General features: G+C 24.9%; 1 protein-coding gene across 1 annotated transcript in view; it reads left to right on the top strand.

Moving 5' to 3' along the window:
* Positions 1 to 19,872, top strand: part of LOC136078729 (uncharacterized) — a 165,136-nt gene that overhangs the window by 82,223 nt on the left and 63,041 nt on the right. The window contains exons 10-14 of the mRNA XM_065794520.1: positions 3,396 to 4,020; positions 6,680 to 6,855; positions 11,869 to 12,083; positions 12,688 to 13,492; positions 15,232 to 15,406. Coding sequence (XP_065650592.1) covers positions 3,396 to 4,020; positions 6,680 to 6,855; positions 11,869 to 12,083; positions 12,688 to 13,492; positions 15,232 to 15,406 — 1,996 coding nt within the window. The remainder of the gene's footprint in view (positions 1 to 3,395; positions 4,021 to 6,679; positions 6,856 to 11,868; positions 12,084 to 12,687; positions 13,493 to 15,231; positions 15,407 to 19,872) is intronic.

Genomic DNA, 19,872 nt, shown 5'->3' with positions numbered 1-19,872 from the left:
CGGCACTAAACCATTAAGCTATTGAACTTATTCATGTTAGAGAAAAACAAACCATTTTATAAATCTCTTAAAAGCTCTTCGTATGCGGAAAAGGTGCGTACGTTAATTTTTTTTTCTCTATAAGCAAGTTTTTTAAAATGAATTGTTCTCCTACCATTGACTTAAAAATACTGAAGAAAATAAGAAATAAGTATAGAAATGATCGATGTGGAATAGATAAATATAGAAATGGTCGGTTTAGTGAAGGCATTTTTTTATGATTTTGGACAGCTAGGATATATATATATATATATATATATATATATATATATATATATATACATATATATATATATATATATATATATATATATATATATATATATATATATATATATATATATACATATATATATATGTATACAAGGAAAAAATATATAGAAAAGTATGGTGCAGAATGTACTTACAAAGACCCGTATTTCTTTGGGTTTGGTTTGGTTTGGTTTGGTTGGGTTTGGTTTGTTTGGGTTTGCTAATACTTATAAATTTGTGAAAAACAATTAAAAATTAATCAAATTTTCAACAAAATTTATGCCAATGTTTTCTATTTATTATTGAGTTAAACCTATTTTTCAGAAAGCAGCTCTAGCTACGTTAGCTGGTGGCCCTAGGTACAATTAAAATTAGCTTATTGTACCTAGTACCATTAATTTTAAAACTCATCCACATGACGGATTTTTATACTTTAATCATTATATCTGTACTAAAACAAAATAGTATAAAAATGTGATCATATCAGTTTTACTATTTTTAGTTAAGTCTGTTGCCTTGAATCATGTCACTGAATAAATCCGGCCCTAAAAATAGATGTTTTGTATTATTTAAAATTTATTAGCATAGTTTAAGCAGTCAATGAGTTAAAACCATTTTTATGCTTGACTATCTATAATAATAATAAATATAAGCTCTCAAAAATTATGGGATTCTTATGTGGAATAAGACTTTAATGAATGATTACATTATTAGTAAATGCAGTTGTCGTTACTATATTTATTTTCTGAAAAAAAGGTTTTGAAGCACATTTATGGTTAGGTAAATAACATGCATGAATTTCATAAAGGCATGTTTGTTGTTTTTGTTAGTATCTTATAGTAAGAAAACCCACAAAAGCATATTTCATATTTGCTGATGTAGTATTTTTCTACTCTAGATTTTAGGAGATATTTTATCCAGCCAGTAAAGTTGAATGTTAAGTTAAAATATTTCTGTTTATAGATTGTTGACATTTCTATTAGTTGTATCTTACTGTAAATTTCTTGTACAAAATACAACTTTTGTATTGTTAAGTTGAGGAAGATTTATAATGACTTACAGGTGAGAGGATAGTGATGAGGGTGAGGATGATGATGTGGTCGGTGATGATGATAAAGATAAGTTTTTTGATATGACATAAGTAGCTTGCAGCAATTTTTTATCGAACAAAATATTTGCGGTGGAATCCCATGAAATTTTATTGTAACTTTTATATGTATTAACTATAAATAAATATATAGACTTAAACATTGTACTTCCAACCAAGAAACTTTATCATTATTATTTTTATATATTAAATACTTTATTTATTTTTAATTGCTTATTTTTTAAGTTCAATTAATAATAACATCAAATAGCTAAATATCTAACTAACACCAAATTTTTCATTATAATCATTGTCTCTTTTGTTTTTGTAAAAATTCACCTTACTAAATATTCCAGAAAAGTATTTAAAAGGAAACAAAAATTTTATCAAAGTTTTATATTTTAATATAATTGATTCCATAAATAATAATAAAATATTAAAGCAAACTGAAAGCAAAGATTTAGCAAACTGAACACAAACGTGTTTAGTATCAGCTTTTTGCATTTATTTCTTATAACAATAAAATAATATTTGATCTCAAGAAATTTGTTTTTATTTAAAAAGTGAATTGTTATAATTAAAAATAGTTGCTGAAAAATTATTTATAATTAAAAATAGCAGCTGCACATGAAAGTAAAAACCAAGTGCTAAAGTGAGGCTTGACTTAAAATTAACAAGAAGGAATGAAAGCATCCATGATTTTCATTTTTAAGCACTTTATTTAGTTTTTATGTTACTTGAAAACCTTACTCAATTATAGGATAGTGCAAAGTACATAAGCGATAAGTTATGCAGTTCCCTCCAGTCTTGCTAATTATCATAAATTCATAAACAAGGGGTCTTATGAGCCTTGACAATCCACACCAAATGCACTACCAAAAATACTATCCATATAATACATATACATATGAAAAAGAAAGCTGGTCAGTAGAACATTTTACCTTACTCCTAAAGTATTTGCAAAGAATGCCATATACAGACATTTTTCTAGTGTGAGTTAACTTCTTCTAGTGTTTTTATGAAAAATAAAAAAGTTTTTTTACTGCATTTTATAGTTTTAAAAATATTGTAAGTGTTACTTTTGTGTCCATTACATAACAACAACTAGCTCTAAAATAAAAATTTAATTCAATTATTTTTTCTAGGTGTGCTATTGGATGTGCAAAAAACTAATCAACATAAAATGTGAATATTTTTACTCAAATTACAATGCAAATAAACTAATATACTTTCAAGTTATGTCAAAATACTTTACTTAAATAAACAACTGTAAATTTTTATCTCAAGCACATTATTGAAGCAATATACATACTGTATTGTTTAACTGAATCAACTATTGTAAGAAAAATATCTTTATCATTATTTAGGCATATTTTTGACATAATGTGTTAATTTAAACACCTGACCCTAATTTTAAATAGGCTCATTTCAAAATTTACCCGACTGAATTGTGACAAATGCCTGACCAAATTCAAAAATAAACCAACTATAACTTGAAAAAAACCTTTTTTAAGAAACCCCTTCCGCTCCACCTTACGCTCTCCCCCACCCTCCCACCTTCTCCGTAAAATTGCCTCTCTCACTCTCTCTATATATATATTCAATATATAATTGTGAAGAAGCTTTTATTTGATTTGTGCATGTATTATTATTATCTTCTACCTAAGTAAACACTGTAAAAAGTCCTAATTGTGAAGTCCTGTGTAAACTTCTATCTAACTTTATGCATACTTAATAAATATGTGTAATATTAAATGTTTTAAGTGTATTGGTGACCATAACTGTAAACTGTAAGCTGTAGCTGTTTTAAGTAAATTTTGAGATGTAGTCATGTTGTATGGTTATGTTTTGAGGTGTGGTCATGTGTGAGTATTTCAATATTTTATATTTGTTTACAAGTGTCTCAAATATGGGTTTATACAATGTAAAGTTTTAGTGTTGTCTTATGTTGTTATGCACATTTTTTTATGTAAAAATATTTTTTGCATATGAGTGATTTTTCAATAATTTAATTTAGTAAAAAAAATCCTGTCAAGAGAAAAGAAAATAGTGAATTTCAAAAGATAATGCCTAAATTAGTAATTTCTTTTACTATTTTCGAAATTGGTAAAGAGCTTGTACAGGCTTACATATTAAAGAAGGAATATTTAAAAGATTTGAGTAATTACCTGGAGCTAATACTATACTCCTCTACATTGATATTTATGTTTGCATATATTTATGATTTTAAAATAAAATGGACCGTTGGAGCTGTTGCAATTTTTTTTGGATGGACTAACTTATTGCTATACCTAAAACGAAGTGCTTTATTTGGAATATATGTGGTTATGATTATTGAAGTTTTTAAATCATTGATGAGTGTTATTATGGTTTTTTTTTTAATTATTATGGCATTCTCTTTATCGTTTTTTGTGCTTCTTGGAGTCAAAAGTCAAAAAGCATTTTTGACTCCTGGTCGATCAATTATGAAAATGATTGCAATGACACTTGGAGATTCAACTTATGACCATATTTTTAATTCTACTATAATGAATAACACTTCTGGTCAAGTATATATATACGAGCTGCCATACCCAAAAATGTCATATATCTTGTTTACATTATTTTTGATTGTTTGTCCTGTTGTACTCATGAATTTGTTGGTAAGTATATGAAACATATTTTAAATTTATTTCGTATTGTTTCTATTAAATATTCTTTATAAAAAAAAATGTAGAAACCTGAAAAACTGAGGGAAAAAGTTAGCTTTTTAACTAATAAAATAACTAAACTAGTTTGAGTAAATAAAACCTTTTTTAGAAGGGATCTTTAGTAAAAGATTAATACTCTAAATAAAACCTCCTTTAGAAGGGATCTTTAGTAAAAGATTAATACTCTAAATAAAACCTTCTTTAGAAGGGATCTTTAGTAAAAGATTAATACTCTAAATAAAACCTTCTTTAGAAGGGATCTTTAGTAGAAGATTAGTACTCTTGCATTCGTCAAAGAATAATGATGTTTTTCTCTTTTTCTTTTATATTTATTTTGTTATGAAAATATTAATATAACCACATTTTAAAAAATATATAAATCTTCCTCTTGTATATATAAATTTATATATATATATTGTACATATAACTGTAGCTGTTTTGCAACTACAGTTATATACACTAAAGTTGCATTAACTACATCAAAAAGTTAAGAAATCATTCATGAAAAGAATTTTTTTGAATTAGGATAAATTTAGTTGGTTATATTTTTTTTTTATTATTTTTTAAAAGGTACTTATTTTCATGTCTGCATTAAGAAATTAATTCAGATTTTTGTTTAGTAAATTTTCGTCATCCAAACAAGTAATAATTTAAAATTTTTCTTGTAAACATAGTATTCATTTTTTAGAAAAGTTATCATAGGCAGGCGCAGTTTTTAGGATAGACCAGTTTAATTTAAAATTAATATTGATTTTCTTTTAGTTGCCAAATATATTTTGAGAGCTTTTGAGTAATATTTATGTTTAAAATCTTGTTTGTGGTTGACATGTTTTTTCCATTTGTCCTCAGTAAAGCCAATATTTCTTATCAGGGTTGTTTTGTGAGGAAACAATGCATTTGTAAATAATATTTTTTGATAAGCATTTGCCATTCATAGTTCAGTCAATTTTTTGGTTGCAATTACAATTTTCAGTTTATTTTTCTTTAAGAAACTCATTTTTGTTTATCAAGTCAAAACTATGACCTTTTATGGTTCTTTCAATATTTTGTAGCTTACTTTGATAGTGTTTTTGTTGAAAATTTTGTGCAATTTATTAAAGAGAGGGAAATATTGTTTGTCTATTAATTTAAAAAATGCTTTTCCAATACTTGTTGAAACATTTTGGCTGTATAAAGGGTTAAAACAAATTATATTTCTATTTTGTTTTTTTGCATTTTTTATTTTAAATTTTTGCTCGAAATTTTTAAATTCGCTTTTTTTAAAAGCATCTTTATTCACACGTTTGGAAGAATTAAAAATATTTTCATTAGAAGGGTCTTAATCTATTTTAGCTAGGGAATTTAAAATATATAAGCCTACAAACTTGCAATTTTCTGCTCCGTTTAAACTTCCCATTGTTATATCAAAGCATTTGTGCATGGTTTTTTTTCTTTCTCGTCTTGTTACTAAAATAGAATATTTTACAAACACTATTTCCCTAATTATGTTTTTCTGCAATACTTAATTAGACAAATAGTATTATCTGTAATTCTAATGTGGATTTTTCCTAATTCTCTCGTTTTGTCTAAAATTTCTGCTGTAAATGAGAGATAAAAATAAAATTAATATCAAATTGCATAAATGTGCATTCATTTTTAATAATAATTTTAGAAAACCAGTTTATCACATCAATGGTACTTTTACACTGTTGCAAATTAAATTTTTTTCAAATAATACTATTTATTTTGTCTAATTTAATTTTACTAACATGCCCTAGTTTATTTTTTGAAGGTACTAGAAGCAAACAAGGGGCTTTTTATTTTGAAAATTTGGTTAATCATCTTTTAGTGTAATAAACACTTGCTCTGGTGTGACTGATTCAATTTTTTGCCCTCTATAATAAATATACCGGTAAATATCTCCTAAAGAATAAAACTTGTTTATCTACTAACTAAAGTTTGCATTTTTCTGTTCCAATGCGTGATTTTAAAACTAATTTAATCTTTGACAATATTTATATTGTTAAAGAATATATTAAACTGCCTTTCTCAATCTCTAACACAAATAGTTGACTATTTGTGTTAGCGATTGAGAAAGACAAAAGTTGTGGACATTAACACCTGTAGTGGCGCTAACAGTAGAAACAACCCAGTCAGTGTGTTGAACATTTAAGTAATCAACAACAACGATATTGGCTGAAGGAAAATGGAAAGGGCTTGATCAAAATGATCAGAAATAACGTCTAAAAGAGTGAAGTCTTGAGATAAAGGAGAGTCTTGAGATAAATTTAGTTAGGTCTTATTTTTTTTTTATTATTTTTTAAAAGGTATTTATTTTCATGTCTGCATTAAAAAATTAATTCAGATTTTTTGTTTAGTAAATTTTCGTGATCCAAACGAGTAATAATTTCAAAGTTTTCTTGTAAACATAGTATTCATTTTTTAGAAATGTTATTATAGGCAGGCGCAGATTTTAGGATAAAGGAGAGCAATATAGAACAAAAAGAAAGGTGATTGAGCAAAGTAGTGCTAAACAGAGATATAAATATAGATATAATTATAATTTAATCTATGTAAAAATATCTATGCTAAAAGGTACACTTCATATTCTTTTGATAAAATATTTCTTTAGGTTGGGTTAGCTGTAGGAAATATAGCTGATGTAAGGAAGTCTGCATACATGCTTATGTTAAAAGCTCAAGTTGATATTTTAAAGGCACTTGAATCAAAATATCCTTTACAGTTGTTGAAAAAGGTTTACTGCAGACAAATAACTGTTTATCCAAATGTAGTGAGTTGGAAGAGAAGGTATTGGAAATTTATTTTGATAATTTTAATTATATTAGGCTTAACATTATAATCTATGTTTTTAATTTTTGGGTTTTTAATAAAATATGCGGGTTGTTTTGTTTTTATCAAAAAGTAGAAAAATTTATAATTTACTTGTATAGCAGTTTAAAAGCGAATATTTTAAAATAATTTGTTTTACAGTATAGTTATTTTAGATACATTAGTTACAACTTTTAGTGCTTCTATAAACACTAAAAGTCGTAACTAAAGTATCTAAAATAACAACACTGAATGAGTGCTTGGTTCCCTCCCCCCCTCCTCCTCAACGTTATGCATTTTAAAAAGTTTTTATTTTTTGTAGGTTTATATATTTAATACAGCATGTTGCTTAAAAGCCAAAGTAAATTAGTTTAAAAGTAATACAAAATTTTATTAAAGTTGTGAAGTGCAAATTTTAAATTAGACTATTGGGATATCAATTAATGATATAATTTCATACTTTTATAAGTTAAGATAGTATAAGACTAATATTTAGCAATGATTAATTGAAAAAGTTTTACAATTGGCAGTCTTGCCTGCTCACAATTCATTATATCTTAAAGTTGCTCTTCCCCACCTACTTTTCTAGATAGTCTGGATCTGTCCCTAGTGTGTTGAGTTTGCAAATCTCTATATTATCATAACTAGTGTAAATGTAAACTTATGTAAAATTGTTTCCTGTCTATTGTGATGAGTGATCTTCTTAATTTTATTTATAAATTTTTACTAGCACATTCTTAATAATGACTATGCATCTGTTACCCCATAATGAATCTGCAGCACTAAAACTAAGTTTAGTTGCTCAGAGTCTGGCTCGTAGTAAGGTTTAAACTCTGTGGTAGTTCTTAGAAAAGCTGATTCTATATTGCTATTTTGTACATGGAAGATATCTCTATAAGAGCTTATGGTCTGCACTGCCATGGTCACATACTGAGCCCTTTGCTGCAACTTTAAGTTGACTAGCAAAAATAAGGCAACAGCATGGCTTGTAGATTCGAGTGCCATGCACTATGTATGACCGAATCAAATTTTTTTAATAATTAAAAACCAGAATAAAGTACCTAAATATATTAAAAATACAAAATCATTGTTAATAAATTTAAATTTTTATCTCTTATATCTTACCTTTTTCTAAAAACTCTTAAACCTGCTCTTTGTGAGACTAATTTAAATTTTTTTTCATGTTTTAAATATTAGTGATCAATTAGTGATTATTATTAATGCCAACATCCAAAAATGGTAAAGCATCATTTTGTTTATGCTCACTTCTAAGTTTGAAACTTGGATGTTTAGAATTAAAATGCTCAAGAAAAATAATAATATCGGTTTTTGAGTAAAATGTTGCAAAAATATCTGCATATCTTTTGCTAATTAAGGTTTATTCCTGTTAAATTTATTTGAACAATAACTTTTTAAATTCTCTATGAACAAATCAGCCAAAACAGGAAGTCCAGATTTTTATTTAATATTTATTAAACTGCCAACTGAATATTATATGAGTATTAGTGTATAAACTTTCACCATCAAAAGAAATTGGATAATTAATACTGAAATTATGTAACTTTAATTCTTCAAGAAAAGTACCAGAATTTTTTGGTAAAAACTTTAGATCAATGCACAGTTTGACTTAAGTACTTAAATATTTAGCTAATTTATAATTTAAGGCATGAAGTGAAAAAATATTAGGTCTAAAGTTAGTAGCGTTTTCAAACATTTTATGCCTTTTAGGTAGACTATATAAACATGCTGGTTGTGATCCTGTAGGATAAGTTTGCTTATATTGCTCGATAGAAAGAAAAATTTTCTAAAAAATATGATATTATTTATCGTTGTATAATCAAGATATTTTTACTTTAAAAGTCAAAATATTTTTTAAAAGTTTTCGATTGAGAAAAAATTTATATTTATGTATCTTTTCAATTGTTATTTACATATATTTTTGATTGTGTCACATTTGTTTGACTTTTTTAAAACTAAATAACACTAAAGTAAAGTTTGAACTGGAAATTATAATGGCTAGGCAAATAAATTACTTCTTTATGAAAAATGAATAAATCATATAGAGTGGGCGGTTTTTCAATACTAACTCTAATGTCTTGATGTGGTAAGATTACACAGGTCAACAAAAAAAAATTATTTTTCTGGTGCCGAGCAAACAATTTGTTTTTTGTAAAGCATTTCTCGTTTTGATTTCAAATATGTAACTCTTTTTTTACCATCAGGTCAAGTTGTAAAGATATTTCAGTTTAAATCTTAAGTATTTAGGGTAGAGTCCCAAATATTATCGAAAAAAAAGTTATTCAAAAGTATATCAACCTGGGTCTCAAAAGAAGCGTATTTTCATAGAGATTTTAGAAAAAATAAATATTTTTCCTTAAAATTTATTGACAAAAAAATTATGTAAAAAAATGATAAAGACTCTTAAAAAAAATTCAACAGAATGTTATTTACCAAAAATACACAAAATACTTATTTTTATTACAAATGAATAACATTTTTAAAATCTCTATGAAAATACGCTTCTTTTGAGACCCAGGTTGACATACTTTTGAATAACTTTTTTTTTGACAATATTAGGGACTTTAGCCTAAATACTTAAGACTTGAACCTAAATATCTTTACAACTTGACGTGATGGTAAAAAAAGAGTTGCATATTTAAAATCAAAATGAGAAATGCTATACAAAAAACAAATTGTTTGCTCGGCACCAGAAAAAAAAATTTTTTTTGTTGACCTGTGTTATCATTAAGTCATTTTTAGATTATATACCTCATAATAATTAAAAATTAGTTTATTTTACAGGAAAACATTTAACAGATTAGGATAAACAGTCTACCATGACATTGGAAAAAATGTTTTGAAAATCAATTTAAATTCTTGTATTAAGTGTAGTTTTAAGTTTTTTTAAACATTTCAAAAATCCAAAAAATGACTTTAAATATTGCATGAACCGATAAATGCTTTTGTTTAGCTTCAAGTTTGTTTTAGGTGTTAAAATATTGTAATCAAAGTTACACAAACTTCTGCAATGTTCAAATAATTAAAATATTTAATTAATGCATTCCCTACTACTATTTTAGTTATTGTTATAAATATTTTATGCGTAATGTGTTAACTAATATTATAAACTCTTCTAAACTAATATTATAAAAGATAATTTTAGTATAGGGTAGTCCTGCTACCTTGATTGCAGTATCTTAAAGAAGCGTGAAGTTCACTTAACATTAAGTAGAAATAAAATACTTTGCTAGAAGTTTCATTCATGTATCCATGCATATTAAAACATATAGAAAAAATTTGAAATCTTTTCTACACTTTTTTCTTAATTTACGAATTAAGAAAAAAGTTAACGTTTCAATTTTCCTTTTGCAAAATGATACAAAGAAGTATCTGTAAGTGTATTAGGTAACAACAACAGTATTGGCAGAAAGTTTGTCAACTTGTTAAATAATCTTTGTCTAACCCAACATTTAATTACCTCAAACTGTGCATTAATTTTAAGTATTTACCAAAAAATTCTGTTACTTTTCTTAAAGAAATAAAATTACATAACTAGTTATGATATTGTTGATAACCTAAAATCTCAAAGTTGAACACAGGCAACACAGAGCTACTTGCTAGAATTATTAAAACAAATGTGATATCTAATGCAGCCAAATCATAAAAAGATATTGACAAAATTATTGGCTATTATTGTAGCTAAATACAAAATTATGCATATTGGTCAAGGGAATCCAAAAGCATAATTTAATCAGTTTGCAAGATTTATAAATCTTGCTGTATTTTAAAACACTAATACTACTATTCTAGTACATAAACATACATATGTATATATATATATGTATATTTATATATATATATGTATACATATATATACTCTTCCTGATGATCCAGCAATGGTGAAACTTCAAGTAGAAGAAAAAGTTAGATAAGCATTTTTTACTAATTTGTTATTGCTCTGTTCTTTAAGAACATTGAGCACTCTTTTTGTAAAATACACTAACATAATATATATATATATATATATATATATATATATATATATATATATATATATATATATATATATATATATATATATATATATATATATGTATACCCACTTTCTAATGCACATAATAAATGCAATTATTATATAATAATAACTTAGCAAATATATGTGATACACTGTTGATCACAAATAATTGCTTCATTTCCTTTTATTATAAGTATCGTCTAAATCTACTTTTAACAGATGCTGCTCCAACTTTAAAATACTAAATATATGATGGTGTATATCATTGAAAATATATCTTCATTTCTCTGAATTTTACACAAGTAGATTTTTCTATTTCTTCCTCTTTCTCCTAATCCACTTTTAATGCTTGGTTTCATCCTACCCATAAATACTAAAACATAACAATTAATATAATTTTATAAAAGTAATTCAATAACTTTCTGCTTGCTCAACGATCTAATTTTAATTCTTGCCAAAGTACTTAATGATTCATTATAGTTCCAATAAATCAATATTTATGATCTTTAACATTTATCTATGGAATTTAAGGTAAAGATTTTTTCAAGCATTTTAAGTAACTTAAATCTCTGATTTAAGTTACTTAAACAACATAATTAATAAATGCACATCCTTTATGTAACTATATGATCCATTTCTTAACAATTATGTTCCACTTACAATTGTTGCCAGCCGTGGTTCAGCATTTCCTTATTCTATCCAGCTCAATGTACTACTATATTGACAGTTGATGGTTGCCTTCTGTCACTAGACCAGCGACCCGCTAATATAACACCATATAAAAGCGTAACTAATGCTAACAACTGTAATTAATTATAAAATACTGTATAGCAACTATAAAATACTGTATAGCAATTTCTATACTGTACTTAAAACTATTTTAATGTTAATATTTAAATTTCAATTTAAAATATGCTGAAAGTTATAGTCAGCTTTACCAAAATTGTACCAAACGTAAATTGTGAATTTTATTTTAGCATTTTTAATTGGTTCGGTCACTCAAATTATGATTCCTTGAAACAAAAACAAGAAAAAAGAAGCAAATGGAAAAAAGGTATTGCAAATGAGTTAGAGTTACAACATATTGAATTTGATATTCAAAAAAAGCGAATGCAAACTGTACAAAGTCTAATGAAGGAAAATCTTGAGATAACCAAAGAAATTGCTGTTAATCTAAAAATAGAAGAGAAAAGCTAAAAAAATTATTAACTATTGTTTGTTAAGTTTTTATCAGATTTTAGATTGTTTGAATATTGTTTTTTATTGATAGTTATATTATAAGATTCATTAACTATATAATAAGATTCATTAATTATATAAGAAGATTCAATAAATATATAATAAGATTCAATCATTTTTTGTTATAGTTTAAAAAAAATAACTTTGACCATTTCTTTTACCTGTTAATTATCAATCGATTAACTTGTAAATTTTGTATTTATCTGAAGTTTTCTTTTTTTAATGTCTTAAACTTTTTTTACGTAATATAAGAATTAAGTGAAGTGAAGAACAGCATATTCAGAACTTAAAAAAAAAAGAAGAAAAGTTTAATAAAGATACATGTTAGTAAAAATAGTAGGCATAGGCTGTGTTTCATTACAGAAAAAACTTATAAATATTTAACTAGTAAGTTTATACCAATTTTTTTTATCATAAAACCATAAAAATATTTAATAGTGGTAATTAGAAAATTTATTTAATTCATACAATTATGCTAGTGTTTAAAGCTTTTAAGTATTTTTCTAATTAAGTATTTATGTTGTTTTATAGTTACGAAAATAATAACAGATTGTAATTATATTCATTTTTTGAAAAAATAAGTTATAATTTACTAAAACATGAAATGACTGCAATTAAAACAAAAATGAAAAGTTTTATAAATCAAACCCATGATAAACCAAGCCGCATTAGAAAAACCAAAGTAGGTTTTTGTCTCGAAGATATGAATGACACTGAGTTAACAAGTCCAGTTCATTCTAAAGAAATCGATGAAGAGGAATTAATTGAAAACTCGTCATACCAGAAGAGTAAGGAAACTATTAAAAATTCCAGCTACAAAGAAACAAATATAAAAAGTAAAAGCAAAACAAAGCTTAAAATAAAAAAATCAGTTTTTGATCGATTTGAGACAATATTTGGGATTAACCTTAAAAAAGTAAAGCAAGAGGAAGAGGACGAACTTGAGGGTTTAAATCCTCCTGAAGAATCACCTTTTAGTATAATAACTGCTCCTGAAGGTAAAGGAAGAATTTCAATATTTAATTTACCAAATGTGCTATTTGATTTTTCAAACACAAAAATACAAAAGTTATATCGATCAACAACTGAGAGTGAGTCTGATAATACTACTGAAAAGTTCTCACTTCATCTTGCAGCCAAAGAAGGTGCTTTTGATCGTATTCAAGAAATATTTAATGATAGTAATAATTCGATATCATTAGTAGACTTTATAAATGAAAGAGATAAATGGAATGGTTTTAATGCTTTGCACTATGCTGCGCGCTATAACCAAGTAAATGTTGTGGAATATCTACTTGAAAAGGGAGCTTTAATAGATAATCCAGATGGAGATGGCAATTCACCTCTTTTGTTGGCAGCCAAGTAAGTAAACTTAAAAAATAATTTTTTTTTAAATTTTAAGTTAACAGGTGTTTTAACAATGACCTTACTATCTTTAATTTTTATTTTTATTTGTTAAACATTTTTTGATAAAATTAAAGTTTATTTCTTACCTAGATACAGTAAATTATTTGTTTAAATAAGTTTTTAGAACATAGTTTGTTTTATATTGGTTAGAACTTATAGCATAAATGTTTTGACATCAAACTTTAACCAATCAAAAGTAAGCAGCAATTTGAACATTTATGCTATAAGTTCTAACCAATATAAAACAAACTCACCTATTCACTGTGAAATCATAAATTATCAAACTCACTTTTTCAGTGCATTTCTCTCTACTACTGCTAACTAGGATACATTTTTTCTTAGGATTGTCCCAGGGCTAGTAATTTTTTTTCTCTCGGCTGAAAATTGCGCCTTTTACATAATTTCATGGACTCATGGAAAATTCTTATAACTGGTTTCATGTTAAATCTAATCTTATCCTATAATTTTCTTTTTTATATGCAGTTGCTATATCTAATTGTAAATTTTTTTTCGTCTTTTTTACGAAAACAACTTTGAGAACAAATGTCTTTTTTACCGTTGCAGTAAACTGATGCAAAAAAACTGTTGTCAGATACTAAGGTCCAAAAAAGTATTGCCACTTTCAGGTCCAAAAAGGTATTTTCAGACAATCTGGTACATTCTTCTCAGATGACTAAATTCTGTATTTTATCTCTTATCAGAAATCTTTAAAAGTTAAATGTATTTCATCTGCCATGCATGGGTCTGATTTTAATATTTTTCCATAAAATTAAGTAAAGCTATTTCCAAAAAGTTTCCCACTAATTTCTCTCTTGTACCTAATAATAGCACTTCCTTCTTGCATTCCCAGAAAAATTGATTAATTCTTTATTAGATAATCAATATAGATATTAATTTTTACTTGTTGTACTGCTGACTTTTAACTATAACAACAGAAAAGTTATGTTGCATATTAGATGTAAGCATTAACTGCATTTATTCATAGTAATATTGTTGTAACTAATACACAATTAGCTGGTTCCTGATAATAAGGATTTTATTAAAGTAAATGAAATTACATATTAGTTCTTTATTAGTAAACATTGTGCCAATAAGTTAATGATTATGATATATTCAGTTATATTTGTATTAATAATATGTTCTTCATTTTTTATGATTTTAAAAAACATTAAAATAGTAATAAACATTAAAGATCAACCTGCATGAGTTTCAAATGTGAAGAAACTTTGTAATAGTTTTTTTATAAAAGTTGTTATCTTTGATTTTAATGCATAAAAGTTTAAAATTTAAAAAAAAAAGTTTTTTAGTGAAAGTTTTAAAGTTTTTTTCAAATTTAAGTTTACTTTAAAGTAAAAATACTGCATTAACCTTTAAAAACAAAATCCTTAACGGATATTATTATAGTAATTTATAATAATATTATAGATATCTTGTTTAAATATAGAGCACTGTGTTACTGAGCAGTTATTGAACAATTTTATTTTCATAGAGTGCATAAAACTTTTGACAAAAGATAATAAAAATAAAATTTTTGTGCATGCTTTTTTCTTAGATTAACTCATCATTCAATGTCTGTACTTAAGTCCTCTATTTTTACTGTAAATGTAGTATCAGTTTTGTAAAATGGCTAAAAGTAACCTAAATTAACACATCGTAAAGATTGTCATAGATACCAATATTATGATATTCTTTAGATATGGAAAAACAAATGCAGCTAAGTTACTCATTGAAAAAGGAGCAAATGTCATGTTTCAGAATAACTATGGTTCAACAGCATTGCATTATGCAAGTAGGCGTGGCAATAAAACAATTGTCTTATTGATTCTTTGTGACCCAAATATTGACATTAATATTCAGGATAATAATAAGGTAATTATTTATAAATAAAATGTGGTGTATAAAATTAACACACCAAATTAGTATAAGTTTTTAAGTAATATTACTCTTTTTATTTTTTGAACTTATTAATAGCATTGATATTAAATGTTAGTCAAACAATAATTGCTAAATATTAATGTTTATTATTCCGTGGATGCTTACATAAAAATATCTTACATAAAAATAAATCTTATATAAAAATATCTTTTGAGAATTTTTATGTAAAAATGCTTTTTTTAAAAGTCTAACATAAAAATATCTTTTAAAGACTTAAATAGTAAAATCTTTTTGAAAATACTTTTGGAAAACATATACAAAAGGCTGAAGTCTTAATTCCAATAATTCAGTTAAGTTTTATTCAAATCAGAATCAGAAATTTAAAATATTGATTATCAAAAGAATTTTTTGCACATTCTGCAAAGTTGCAAAGAATTTGTTCTGCAAACAATTTGTTCAACGTTTTTGCTAGATCCAATAAAAATCTAGTTTGAAATAGAGTTATTATTTTAAAATTTTAGTTTTATTTAAAATATAAATAAATTCTTAAACATAATTAAGTATCATTCAGGGAAAAGAGAAAAAAGGTTAGTTGAATGATGTGACCATATTAAGTGACCAACCAAATAGATTAATACTTAATTATTGCAAAGAGAGCATAATTATAGAAATAGATAGAGTTAAGATTCATTTAGATAAATGTACAAAAAAAGAAAAAAGCACTAATAATTGCGCTAAAGTATTTAGCAATATATCAGTTTTATAGTCATGGCCATCTATATCTTAGTCTTTTACTGTTGTAATACCACTAGCACGCTTACTGTTGTAACATTATTGTCAATGTTCAAAACCATAAATTACTGTAAATAATGGTTCTCAAATATATGTATGCACAGGCTTTTTTTGCAACATTTTTTAATGAAAATTTCCTCAGACAGCTTATATCAAAACTTTATACTCAATTAATACAAGCATTCTTATTGATTAAAAACTGAATAATAACAATAAAACTGAGTAATAACAATAAAAATGGACAATAAGAATAAAACTGGATAATAATAAAAACTTGTTAATAACAATAAAAATCAATAAAAAACAGTTTTTGAACAATGAAAAAATAATATTTTTATGCAAGAAATTCCAAAAAAAATTGCTATCAAAAGTTTTTTTAACAAATTTTTTGCATGTAATGTTATTTTATCAGTTATGTTATTTATACTACAATTATATATACTTATATATACAATTATATATACACTGATATATATAGTACACTGGGCAATAAAAAATACATTTTTTGTCTGGTGCCTGAAGTATTTCAACGAATTCTTAAGTGATTTTTTATGCTCACATAAAAATGACAGTTATTTTTCATCAGATCCAGTTTTCTTACTCTATTAATCTCAAATTTTGGTTCTAACAGATTTGGTCTCTAGTAAATAGAATAAAATGCTCTTAAAAATAATTTCATTAACAATGGAATTAACAAAGTTATGCTTGTTTACAAATCGTGATTATTGAGCAACAGGAGTGTTTTGTTTTAAACACCAACAGTTATCTGTCATCATCATAGCATCCCAAACTTTATTGTACTGAATTTGGGTAATGGAATTGTTTACCTCGTTAATCCCTGACATTTCTAAGATTTTGTGGAAAACAATTGAGGTTATTAAAAAGAAAAAGCATTTTGATACTCATACTTACACCAATATCACAAAAACATGAAATCAAGTTGGAGAAATTTAGTTTTAATGGGTTTTGAAACAATTTTTTAAAATTTAAACCCATATATCGACTTTTTAAATATTTGTTGTTTATTTTAGTTTCTTTTATCTTATTGTTTACAATAAAAAAGACTTTCATATTGAATCTATGTTTGTGTCATTACAATGGTTAGCTTTAAATGTTTTTATTTTTATTTTTTCAATAAAATAAAAATTGAAATAGTAGGGTAGTCTACTTTTTAATATATATAAAACTAGTCTTTTTCTATAAAAAATCAACATTGCACATAGACTTCAATGATGCAGTGAACATAAAGACTGGATTATTGCCAATTGGAAACAAGTTGGTTGGTTATTTGATTCTCTTTTTAGTTTCAGATAAGCTCAAAGATTATGTGTTTGGTGGCACAGTACTCCATAGTATTTTCCTGATTGATTAAAGCTACTGTGATCCATAATGCCTTTAAAATATTAAAGGCATTATGGATCAATACCAGTATTGTGGCATTCTTGTACATCTTGCAAAGCCAAGTTGCATGGCATTATTTACAGAGAGTTACTATCTACTTTAACAAAATAATGATCCTAAGCACACTGGAAAACGTAACAAAGCATATGTTAACAAAAATTATACTAACCTTGTACTGGTGGCCCTATCAATCACCTGTTTATTTATAACTTCTAAATGTCCTTCCTATACAGCACAACAGGATTATTATCAACATCAAGTATGAATTTTCTCATCAAACGACCTGACAACTGATAATCGCCTAAATTAATATGCCCTTAAATGGTATTCAAAATACTATTTGTATTACAATATTTCATAACATTTCAAAACAAATATGAAAATTACACAAACACTTCACAAAATAACTATAAAATTATAAACCTAAATATATATAGGAAATTATTTATAAAAAAACTCATGTGGGTTATTTAACTGTGCAGAAGAGTCATCATATTTTTATCAACTACTTGAATCTTATAGATTATTAGAATACTTACAACCCTTTCATGTCTACTGATTGCAGCCAAATGTAAAGGAGTTAAACAGGTATAGGAGTATTGTCAGCTCTACTGTTTATGCAATCATATTTTGTTTCTTTTAGTCTTCTTATCACTTTGAAGAGCTAAAATAAAAAACTTGTGAACGAATATTATAAATGTAGAGACATGAAAATGTTAAACAAAATACCAAAAAAGATTGTTTAAAATCTCACCTCCTCTGAGAGGTAACTCAATAAGATCTTCTACTTTTGATGAAGGAACATGTTGAAAATCTTCGACTTTTTACTGATTTCTTTCAACATATTGTAATCTAAAAAAATCATAGTATTTAAAAGTAATAAGCGTAATTTAATAAGATCAATTGACATTATAATAATATAATCTTCAATGACAACAATATTTTTACTATTATTAATTTTTTACCTCTATAACAATTTTTGGAAATGTTACGTATTGTAATTTATCAAAGTTATGGTTGCGTTCCATGCAAAATGTCTGTTATCTTTATATTACGAGGCATAACATTTTTTAGTAAGGAGACATTGTTTTTACATAATATTTTAACCTAAACAATAGTAAAATTGTAACTTGTGGTTTCTTGAGATTTTTCAAATTAATTATTATTTTTTAAAATTAGTTCAATATATAAATAAGTCAATCGATGAGATTGTAACTATGTTCATGCTTGCTATATGTACTGTGTATTTTATGTACTTACAACTTTATGCACGGCTGTAGTCATACATGAGAAGTGACATAATAAAAGCAATTCATTGTAATAAATATAAACTAATACAATAAACAAGCAAAAATCAGTTAATATAAATAACCTGCTATAAACACAATTTTGTAACTGTAACTAATTTTAGTAAATTTAAGCAAAGGAGTATTTTATAAAGTTTTTATATATGGGTTGACAATTTACATATATTTTTGCTTGTGGTTTTATTAAAACTCAAAAAATGTAAAACATTTTCATTTATGAAAAGTAATTAATATATACACTTACAACAAAATATGACATTAAGACAATATATACATGCATATATATATATATATATATATATATTTATATATATATATATATATATATATATATATATATATATATATATATATATATATATATATATGTATATATATATATATATATATACATGTATATATATATGTATATATATATATATATATATATATATATATATATATAATATATATATATACCATGTATATATATATATATATATATACATTTATATAGATACATGTATATATATATATATATACACGTATATATATATAAATATATATATATATGTATATATATATATATATATACATGTATATATATATATATATATATATATATATATATATATATATATACCATGTATATATATATATATATATATATACATTTATATAGATACATGTATATATATATATACACGTATATATATATATATATTTATATATATATATATATATATATATATATATATATATATATATATATATATATACATATATATATATATATATATATATATATATATATATATATATATATATATATATATATATATATATATATATATATATATATATATATATATATATATATATATATATAGAGAGAGAGAGAGAGAGAGAGAGAGAGAGAGAGAGAGAGTCATGGGGTATACTGTCCTGGGGGCTAGCTATATTCAAGGGCCCAGACTTGTG

The sequence above is a fragment of the Hydra vulgaris genome, chromosome 03, assembly GCF_038396675.1.
Source record: "Hydra vulgaris chromosome 03, alternate assembly HydraT2T_AEP".
Classification (NCBI taxonomy): domain Eukaryota; kingdom Metazoa; phylum Cnidaria; class Hydrozoa; order Anthoathecata; family Hydridae; genus Hydra; species Hydra vulgaris.
The sequence above is the reverse complement of the archived record's forward strand: the minus strand, read 5'-3'. Positions and strand labels throughout refer to the sequence as shown.